Genomic DNA, 11,377 nt, shown 5'->3' on the forward strand with positions numbered 1-11,377 from the left:
TACCCATGAGCTTATATTCCATTATCATTATTATTATGGCTTACCCCCTGCTAAAGCAAGTGACTGTGTGACGAGTTCCTCATTAGTAATCATGTTCTTTCAAGTTTATCTCTAGTCTATGCCTTGATAGATTTTATTCATCTCCATTGTTCTCTTAGGCAAAATTATAAATAGCGATACCTGGAATACTTACCTGGTGAAATGCTATAATGAGGTGTTTTATCTGTGCGCTTGCGGATAGAATAGATTATTTTCTAGAGAGCCTCCATATTTATAAATACCTTTGTACACTCTGGCACCATGCTGGGGATGACAACCTAGTATCTAAGTGGTGTTAGTAAGTGTCAACACGCGCTGCCAAGCGGCTCGTCGATGAGGTCAAGGTAAGTGCCCTTGTATTCTGCCACAATGTGCATATATTGTTGTTTGTTCACTTCACAATATGTATAATTCCTGCAAGGCTCAATGAAAATGGCGAAGTACCGAAAAAGGTGCTTCGACCAAATTGAGGGCATAGTCGCCGAGAACAAGGCCCTGACCGCGGAGGTGGACCGCCTTCGGTCGGAGGCCGAGGAGAAAGCGGCCGAGAAGGCAGCTCAGGAGGAGCGCCTGCTCGATCTGAATCGGCAACTAGCCGACAAGGATCGGGGGAAGAAAGGTAAGTCAAATGCTCCAAGCAGTTGTAGTTAACTGCGTGGTCGGTTTTGATGACCAGCAATTATTGCTGCAGGTCTAGAGGAGGAAATTGGGTGCCACCGAGAAGAAAGAGATCGGCTCGACCAGGAGCGTGCTGGTGCACTGGAGACCGGGCGCAAGGCTGGCGAGGAGTTGAAGAACAAAAGTCGGGAGTTGGCTGGTAAAAGCTGTTTTTCCCTTTTCGGCCACGTAGTTTTCTTTTCCTCGTGTTTATACTGACTTCTTGCTTGGTTTTCTTTGTAAATTCAGTCATAGTGCTTAAAGTCAACACTAAAAAGCATCTCGACGAGCTGGTCAAGGATCGGGACTCCTAGAAGACCAATTGCATCAAGATCTGGAAAGGAGTAGCCCCGGTACTCGACCTGATCAGCCCCGAGCTCCTCGAGGACCAGCCCCGCGCGCCGAGGCTAACCCCAGTTGAAAAGGCACAGCGGGCGTGGGGTTGGCTTCAGCAGTTTGTTAAGGACGCCGGGGAATTCGCCGGAGCGCACGTCCTCAGTATGGTACGTGCCCACTATCCCCTGGTCGACTTGTCTCGGCTGGAAAGGGGATATCCGAAGGAGGTTGGTCCGAGGGAGGTAGATGACCTTCGTGTCGGCCTGCTCGACCTGTCGTCGACGGTGATCGGTGATATAAATCTCTGCGGGACTTCAACTCTCCCCGACCAGCCCGGATCAGATAGGTCGACTAGAGAGTTATCGGGAGCGTCGATTGCTAGAGATGGGCGGTCGACGCCTGCGGTCTTGACCAGCCAGGCGCCGGTGGCCCCAACCCCATCAGTGGGACAAGAAGACCGTGCAGGTGATCAGCCCGAGCAGTAGGTCTGTAGAGTAGTCTGTAGGAGTAGACTAGGAACCACCCAGAGGGGTGTTTATTGTAAACTTTATATGTAAAGTTTATAATAAAGTTTAATTTATGTGAACCATGGTTTCGAGCGCTGTAAATTTGTTTGAGTGATGTATCACTGAGTTATGTTGATTGCCCTTGAGGAGCTTGTCCTGGAAAGTAATTGTGGCACTTGTCGAGTATTCCGCGCATGCAAAAGTATATAGCAAAAAAGACAAATTTGATTATTATTCATTAAAAAAGATTTACAAATGAAATGTACTGGAACTTAGGGATAGAAACAGCGTAGTTTGTCTATGTACCACGAGTTGGGCAAGCGAGTTCCATTTGGGTACGCCAGTCTGTAAGATGTAGGGCGTGTAATTTTGGCGACCACAAAGGGTCCTTCCCAAGGTGTAGATAACTTGTGCATTCCCTCCTGGCTTGTTTTCCATTTGAGTACCAGATCACCAACCACGAAGGAGCGATCTTTGACGTTCCTGTTGTGATACCGCCTAATAGCCTCGAGATACTTCGCTGTTCGAAGGCACGAATTTAGGCACTTTTCTTCTGTGCAATTGATTTCAAGCTCTCTAGTGAGGTTGGCTGAAGGCTGGTCGAAGTGTTCGACTCTTGGAGATCCAAAGACCACATCCGAAGGGAGCACTGCCTCGGCACCGTAAACCATGAAGTAGGGCAACACACCCGTGTTGCGACTAGGCTGTGTTCGGAGACCCCAGACCACAGCCGGTAACATCTTTCATCCATCGTCCTGGTGCCCTGTCATTTTCTGTATACAGCCTTTTCTTTAGAGCATCGATGATCATTCCATTCGCTCACTTGACTTGACCGTTGGCCCGCGGATGGGCTACCGACACGTACTTTATGACTATGCCTGTGTCATCGTAGAAGTCCCAGAATGTGGTGCCGGTGAACTGAGTGCCCAGGTTAGTGATTATGCTATTGGGAACCCAGAATCTATGTACGATTTGATTGAGGAACTCCACAACCTTCTCAAAAGTTGCTTTGACCAGTGGCATGTACTCGATCCACTTCGAGAATTTGTCGATTAGCACGAACACGAATTTGAAGTTGTCGGGAGCCGGTTTGAATGGCCCGATCATGTCAAGACCCCAACAGGTGAAGGGCCAGGACGACGGAATCGTTTGGATCTCATGAGCAGGTACGTGGGTCCGCTTGGCGAAGAACTGGCATCCTTCACAATGTCAAACCAGTTTCTCAGCGTCAGCGACTGCGATTGGCCAGTAAAAACCTGCCCGGAAAGTCTTCCCGACCAGTGTTCTGGAAGCGGCGTGGTTGCCACAGGACCCAGCATGTATGTCATCCAGGAGCTTGACGCCATCATCTTGGGATATGCATTTCAGCAAGACTTCTGAACTTGTGTTCTTACGCATAAGTTTGCCATCGACCAGTATGTAATTTCTAGATCGCCGGATAAAGCGCTCGTTCTCTGTTTTATCTTGAAACCCTGAACCGTCCCAGAAATACTTGATGAAAGGAGTGCGCCAGTCATGGCTGCTGGTTGTCGGAGTGGTATCGTCGATGAGCATTGCTTCGTTGGGTGGCTTGTCGACCAGGTTTGTGCCAACGCTTGGCGTGTGAATGTCCTGGACGAAAACGCCTTGCGGAATCTGGGCCAGGATGATCCTATCTTTGACAACGCATCTGCTGCTTGATTCCTGTCCCGGACCACGTGGATGTATTCTATGCCATAAAAATTGGATTCCCACTTCCGGATTTCTTTGCAGTAGAGGTCCATCTTCTCGTGAGTCATGTCTCACTCCTTGTTTAGCTGATTGATGACTAGGGTAGAATCACCGTGGACGTAAAGGCATTTGACTCCCAGTTCGACAGCCAATCGGATGCCATGCAAACATGCTTCGTATTCGGTGATGTTGTTGGATGCTGGAAAGAGGATCCTAAGGACGTAATGGAGTTTGTCCTTGTTTGGTGAGACGAAAAGTATTCCGGCACCAGCTCCATTGATGTTAAAGGATCCGTCGAAGAACATTGACCAGTGGTCGGAGACATCTGGGGAGGAGGGTTCATTTAGATTCGTCCATTCTGCAATTAAGTCGACCAGGGCCTGAGATTTGACGGTAGTGCGACTCTGGAAATTTAAAGAAAATGGGCATAACTCCATTGCCCACTTTACAATTCTTCCATTGGCGTCTTTGTTGCACAAAATGTCCCTCAATGGAAAACTGGTAGTAACTAACACCCGATGTCCATCGAATTAGTGCTTCAGCTTTCTTGAGGTGATTAAGATAGCGTAGATTAGCTTTTGTATCTGAGGATACCTGGTCTTGGATTCATTTAGGAATTCGCTTATGAAGTATACGGGCCTATGGACTTTGTAGACGTGGCCTGGTTCATCCCGCTCGACCACGAGCACCGTGGAGACGACCCGATCAGTTGCTGCTATATAGAGGAGCAGGTCCTCGTTAGGTTGAGGTGCGGTGAGGACGGGTGGTGAGGTGAGGAAGGCTTTGAGTTGGGTGAACGCCATGTTGGCCTCTTCTGTCCAGGAGAATTTTTCCGACGCTTTTAGCAGTTTGAAAAAGGGGAGGCATTTTTCCCCCAGTCTAGAGATGAACCGGCTGAGAGCGGCCATGCATCCGGTGAGCTTTTGAATGTCTTTGACGTTTTTGGGAGGGCGCATATCGAGCACTGCTTTAACTTTTGAAGGGTTCAGCCGTATGTCGTCGCGGCTGACGATGTTGCCGAGCAGTAAACCAGAGGGGACCCCAAAGATACACTTTTTGGGGTTAAGCTTCCACTTGTATTTATTCAGCGCTTTAAAGGTCCGGTCTAGGTTGTCGATCAGGGTGCTTGCGTCCCTGGTTTTGACGACAACGTCATCGACGTAAGCTTCGATGAGGTCATCACGAATCTCGTCGTGGAGGCATTGCTGAATGGCGCGTTGATAGGTGGCTCCGGCGTTTTTGAGTCCGAAGGACATGGTGGTGTAGCAATATGCACCGAAAGGAGTAATAAAGGAGGTTTTGATCTGGTCATCTTCCTTTAGCGAGATCTGGTGATAACCAGAGTAACGTCAAGAAAAGAAAGGAGTTCGCATCTGGCCGTTGAGTCGACCACCTCGTCGATACGAGGGAGACCGAAAGGTTCTTTAGGACAGTGTTTATTGAGATCAGTGTAATCAACGCACATTCTCCATTCATTATTCTTTTTTCTTACAAGGACTGGATTGGCAAGCCAATCGGGATGATACACTTCTTTAATAAATCCAGCTGCTAGTAGCCGTGTTATATCTATCCTAATAGCCTATTTTTGTCACGAGCGAACCGTCGTAGTTTCTGCTTGATAGGACTTGCGGTCTTCGAGACGTTTAAGGAGTGCTCGATCAGGTTTCATGGGACGCCGGGCATGTCTGCGGGTTTCCATGCGAAAACACTTACGTTGTCCCTTAGAAACCTGACGAACGCATCTTCCTATTTGGGGTCCAGGTTGGCCCCGATAAGAGCTGTCTTCTCAGGGCTGCCATCAACCAGTTGTATTTCCTTGTGCTCTTTGGACTTATAGCTTTTCCTGGGAGTCTCCTGCTCGGGTATTTGGAGCTGGTCGGAGGGAATTTGTGTGGCTTGAGCTGCAGTTTCTGCCATGCGAATCGAGAGATCGATTGCCTCAGTGATCTTGAAGCTTTCCTCCTCGCAAGTGTATGCGGTGTAGACGTTGCCTCTGACGGTTAAGATGCCCTTCTCGGTTGGCATCTTGAGGACCAGGTATGAGTAGTGCGGGACTGCCATGAACTTGGTCAGCGAGGGGCGGCCTAGAATTGTGTGATAGGTACTGTCGAAGTCGGTGACCACAAAGTTAACAAACTCTGTGCGGAAGTGGTCTGATGTTCCAAACTAGACGGGTAGCGTTATCTGCCTGAGGGGTACTGAACTTTGACCTGGTAGGACACCCCAAAACTGAGCATCATACGGCTTCAGTTGTGCCGGGGTTAGCTTGAGAGCAGGTAAGCTGTTGCGGAAAAGGATGTCAATAGAACTACCACCGTCAACGAGCACGCGCTCGAACCAGACGCTGTTGATGCATGGGTCTAGGATCAGAGGGAAACGCCCTGGTTCTGGGATGGCGGCCCACTGGTCCTGCCTATTGAAGGAGATCTCTCTATGTGACCAGGGGGAATTTCGGATCAGCAATCAGGCCATCGGTGTTGTCCATGTTGAGGCAAGCTCTCTTTAAGAGCTTTCTTTCTCGTTTGGATTCGATGGAAACTTTGCCTCCAAAGATGGAATGTACCATGTCGGTGGGACTGACATATTGATGTCGTGGGTCCCTATCCTGGTCATCGTCTTCGTCTTCGTGTCTATCCTGTTTCCCATTTTTCTTGATGGAGTCTCCCTGAGCGGCCCGCTGAGTGTAGATGCTTTTGAGGACACGGCAGTCTTCCATCGTGTGGTTGGACTTGGGATGAAGTTGGCACAATCCTTTTAGTGTCTTGTTGTAGTCTTCCTTGTAATCTCGCCGTCCATTGGGGCGCTTGACTGTGTTCACCTCGTGATCATTGTCATGAGGTCGCTTGCCTCTGAAATCGTCGCGGTTGTCGCGACGCCTGTCCCACCCTTCTCGATGGTCGCGGTTGTCACTGCGGCGAGGGTTCCGGTTGTCGAAGCGTCCACGACTGTCGTCTCGTCGGGGAGGCTGGTCGGCGCCTCTCGCATCTTCTCGGATGAGTTTTTCTGCGTCATCGGCATCGGCGTAGTTTTTGGCCGTGGTGAGGAGCTCGGCGACCGTGGTCGGCCTTTTGCGTAGTAGCTTGTTTCTCAATGCTTCATGGAAGCGTAGGCCCTTGATGAAGGCCGATATAGCCTCATCGTGAGAAATCTTCGGTATCTTGAGGCGCATATCCAAGAAACGTCGGATGTAATCGCGCAAGGGCTCATTCTTCCTGTACCTTATCCTCTCGAGATCGTATTTGTTTCCAGGCTGCTCGCAGGTAGTAATGAAATTGTCAATGAACGCCTGACGCAGTTCCTCCCAAAAATCGAAGGAGTCCTCGGGTAGGCCGAGGAGCCATTGATGGCCAGCTTGGTCGCGGACAACTGAGAAGTAATTTACCATGACATGCTCGTCTCCCGCTGCTGACCGGACTGCGATCTCGTAAAGAGTGATCCAATTTTTAGGGTTTTCCTTGCCGTCATATTTTTTAAGCTTCTCGAGCTTAAAGTTGCGGGGCCATACGACTTGGCGAAGGTGTGAAGAGAACTATCTTAGGCCGAGGGGGCCATGTGCTGCATCGTACTCAATGTGTCACACGTTTTAGTGTACCGCTCTTTCTGTAGCGCGCCTGTTGATGCGGTTGCGGGCATCCTTAGGAGGGATGTTGTAGCGTAGATCCCTGTCCTAGTTTACTTCCTAACCACGCCCGCACCTCTGCTCGTGGTAACCGCCCGTGTCCTAACCACGGTTGTCGCGTCCAGCATCCTTCCAGCGTCCTTCCTGCTATGATGGCGCCCGCTGGGTCATGGTAAAGTCCGACTGTGATGAGTCTGGTCGGAGGAAACCTCCGCGTAGGAGACGGCTTGGACCCTTTTGACAAAAGTGGTTGTCTGCACCATCGCGGCGATCAGATGCGCTCGTATACTGGATCGGATGCCCTGGTACTCTAGGGTATCAGGGAGTCGGTCCAGGTTTGCCATGGCAACAGCCACGTTGGCGCTTAGCATCTTGTAGACTGGCTGATTCCTAACCATGTCGAAAGCATCGCTGAGGTTGTGTGGCGCAAGTTGCCGTTCCTCATCCGCTCGCCGCTGAGCACGATCGGCGTTGCGCTGCTCACGGAGTTGTTTTTGCTCGTCGGTTTCGCCATCGACAACTGGTTCGTCGTTGCTGACGTTGAAGATCAGATCTCCTCGCCGGGGTGGAAAGACTAGAAAACGAGAAAAAACTAGGGGGTATGGTGGTAGATCCAGGTCGTAGTCTTCATCCTCGGAGTGTAAAACCTCGGTAGGGATAGATCCTGTGCTGGAGTTCATACTGGTAGCCTTATCGTCTAGCAGGACTCGGATGGATACCATGTTGACGTAATGACGAGCTGCTCGGCTGCTCTGGCCCAGCAACAAGCCCACCTTGCTGAATAGAGATCGGGTATGCCGCGAATACTGGTCGGCCGCATTGTTCAGACCATAAGAGCAGTTCTGGTCTGGGGAGGCTGTCTTGAGCTTAACAGATCGTCCCATGGGGGTCGACGTTATTGTCAGGGACGTCTCCAGTTGTTCGTGCGTGGTGACACGAGTTGGTCGACGGGAGTCAAAAAAATTTGTTGATGCCGCCTGATCGGGTTTGCGCGAGATCGAATCCACCAGGTTGGAGGCTTCGAGAAGTTTGAGGTCGGCGCGATCGAGGGCTTGAAGAAGGTCCGAGTTGTCGACTCGCTTTGCCATGTAGCGAGGGAGCGGAGGTCGAGTCCTCAGAGTTGGCGTGATGGAAGTCGACGCCTCTGCCGCCCCAGATTGGATCTAGGTTTCTTCCGAGGTTGTGGTCGTGAGGCCGTCGCCACGAGTAGTCCAAGTGATCTGGCCGACGGTGAACATGAGGCCTTCAGCCACGGCCGCGGAAATTGGAACGATGACCATCTTGTTCGTCGGGAGAACTATACACACACCCCCTACCTGGCGCGGCTCTGTTGACAAAAGCTAGTCGGCAGTCTACCTTGGGGTATACCCACGGTAGTAGTTTATCGGTAGACGGTGTGCAAGCTACGAACTCGATGGTGACGCAAGACACAGACAAGGTTTTTGTCCAGGTTCGGCTGTCGTGTGGGCATAATACCTACGTCCTGCATCTGATTGTATTGCTGTGGATTATGTTGAGTTGAGATTAGATGTCCTAGGGGGTCCCTTGCCTCTCCTTATATAGTCCAGAGGGTAGGGTTACAAATCTGGAAAGTAATCCTAGTCGGTTACAATTGCCATAGATAGTACGATATCAATTCCTATTCTAACCGACTAGAATCCTGCTTGATCTCTCCATCTTGTTTCCTTGCGCAAGACTCCGATCAGTTGGATCAAGCCTCAAATTGTCTTGTTATGGGCCAAGCCTCCTGGCCCAAGTCTAGCCATAAGGGTATAGGGGTTTATACCCCCCACACTATTGGTGGTGTGATTATTGATTGTGATGATCCAAATTTTGAGCTTGTATGCAAACTCTCAAAAGCTTTAAGAAATGAGTTAGCAAAAACAAGTAAATTGAAAAAATTGAAAACTCATTTCTAAAGACCACATGTGAGCGACAAAAGCATCTACTTTTTGTTACTACTTGTTCACATGAGGAGCTAAAATTGGCTCATGAGGAACTTTATGTTACTCATGATAACTTGGTACAAGACCATGCTTTACTTACTATAAAGCTTTCTAATGAAGAAACTAAAACTAGTGAGAGCTCAACATTTGGGTCAAATGATCAATCATATGATATTACTAACCCTTGTGATGTAGGCAAGAAGCATGTATCCATCTCTTGTGATGATTTGTTATCTATGCCATGTTCTTCACATTTAGATGCTTGTTCTACTTCTATGTCTTATGATACTAACCTTTTGAAGGAGAACAATAAGCTCAAAAGTGAAGTGAAGAATTGAGCAACAAGTTAGAGAGATGCTACAACTCAAAAGTCACCTTTGAGCATATATTGAAGACTCAAAGAAATTATGGTGACAAATGTGGCCTTGGTTTCAAGAAGAAGATGATAAAGGGCAAACGAAAGCAAGAAAAGAGGAAGCTTTCTCATTTCATGTGCTATCGGTGCCACGAAATGGGACATCTTGCTAATGGTTGCCCAAACAAAGAGAAGCTCAAGAAGATGAAAGAAGAAGAGAGGCTAAAACATGTCAAATGCTTCAATTGCTGCACTTGGGGTCACCTCACCTCAATGTGCCCAACCATGCAATTGGTGAAGCAACAAGTAAAGCCTCAACCAAAGCCACAAGTTGAGCAAGAGAAGACACCCCAAGATCAAGTCAAGATCTACCATGATGGCGATGACTTAATTATGAAGAAGAAGAAGACAAGAAGGGGTGGAAGAGGAAGGTGTCGGATGCAAATCCAAGATGCCAAGAAGATAAGCAAGAATGAAGACAAAAAGAAATATTATGCTCACATCAAGTGGTTTGAGTGCAAGAATGATGGAAACTTTGCCTCGAAGTGTCCTACTAAGCTTGAGAAGAAGGCTCAAGCAACTCTCAAGAGGCAAGGCAATGAGAAGCAACATATGAGCAAGGAAGCAAAGGCTCAATCAAATAGAAGCTGCTACTTATGCCGGGAAAGGGGACACATGGCTCATTCATGTCCCCTAGGTAATAGTTCTAAGCCTATTTCAATTAATAATCATAATATGCTTAGAAAGGATGGTAATGGTACCTCTATGGTTGCTATTGCAAAACATCCCGCTACTCATACTAAGGCATCGCCTAAGTATGTTGCACCTAACTTGAGAGGACCCAAACTATTTTGGGTTCCATCAAAAAATGGATCAATGTATGTAGGTACCATCGGCATTGGAGGCTTGATTCAATTGATCTTATATTGAGTCAAGTATTGAAGCCTAGTGCACATCCAAACCCAATGTCATGACAAGATAGTGGAGTCCAAATGTGCTACAACGTACAAGTGTCACATTTAGTTGTGGTAATTTATTGGATTATTTGATGGATTGCAATTACATGAGTTGAATCTTGCAAATTGGATGATCATGAGCTAATCAAGGTATATCTTGATTGATCACGTTCATTTGGGTGCATATGAGTTGATTGAATTGGATATATATGCAATGTTGCTTGCTATAAGATGATCGAATGGATTAAATGATTAGTAATCAAGTTTGGATTGATTTGAGTTGAATAAGTTCATGAGATGACTTTTACTAAGTGGATTGAATTGATATAGCTCATCATGACTTAGACCCCTAGCTTTATGGTCACACGATGTTCCTTGGTGCTTTCATTCGATTATTTTCATAAAAACTACTAAGCCTATGGCTAAATATTTGTGAAAATTTGAGAGTTTGAGAGAGGTCACTCATACCAGTTCCAATTGGTGTTTATTTGAGTCTTCTTGAAGTTGGAACTTGGTTGGGTGAGAGTCGTGCAAAAATTTCTGTTGAAAAACAGGCCAGGTGTGCACCAGACGGTGCACTGGACACACCCTTTGTGCGTCCGGTGTAGTGAATCTGCTGTATAGCACACACCGGACCCGCGCACAGTGCCTTGAGTGCGTCTGGTGTGGTGCATCCGGTGTATCTCTGTGGCATGCCTTGCAGCACCGGACGCTTGGTGAGCATCCAGTGCCCTGCGTCCGGTGATCGTACAAGTTCTGGAAGCTCTCTGCGTATAAGTCCGGTGGGCACCAGACGTGTCCGGTGCCAACTTAGGTGCGTCTGGTGCCCCCGTGAACTCGATATAAACCCGCAACCGCCGCGTGTCTTATCTCTTCGTCTGTTTTCATCTTGACGCCTTCTCGCTGAGAGCTCCAAACCCTAACCACTAGAAATCTATCTCCACCATGGATCTCCTCTCTCCTCCAGCGTTTTTTCTTCCCCAAGGCACTGTTTGGCTTCCTGCAGTCTCTCTTCCTCTTTTGTGCTCTCTGGAGAGACTCCCTCTCTATTTTGTGGCTTTCGGGGTGAGTCTCTTGAACCCTGCCCTCAAGGTGTTTGATTTTATGCCTGAACGGATTTGAACGTTGTTTTTGACGACGTTCTCCTTCATTTCATCCTTGCAGCACCTTGAGGATTCGATCCGTGTTCTCCGGTATTTCCTAATCTCCATCTTTCATCCGAAACACGTCTCATCTGTTGACGGTCCTTAATG

At 48.3% G+C, this 11,377-nt stretch overlaps 1 protein-coding gene across 1 annotated transcript in view; it reads right to left on the reverse strand.

The window, feature by feature from the left end:
* The window catches only part of LOC110432651, a 52,683-nt gene extending 44,728 nt beyond the window's left edge, over window positions 1-7,955 (reverse strand). The window contains exon 1 of the mRNA XM_021453427.1: window positions 7,263-7,955. Within this exon, the coding sequence (XP_021309102.1) occupies window positions 7,263-7,955 (693 nt within the window). The remainder of the gene's footprint in view (window positions 1-7,262) is intronic.

This window comes from Sorghum bicolor, chromosome 2, assembly GCF_000003195.3.
Source record: "Sorghum bicolor cultivar BTx623 chromosome 2, Sorghum_bicolor_NCBIv3, whole genome shotgun sequence".
Taxonomy (NCBI): domain Eukaryota; kingdom Viridiplantae; phylum Streptophyta; class Magnoliopsida; order Poales; family Poaceae; genus Sorghum; species Sorghum bicolor.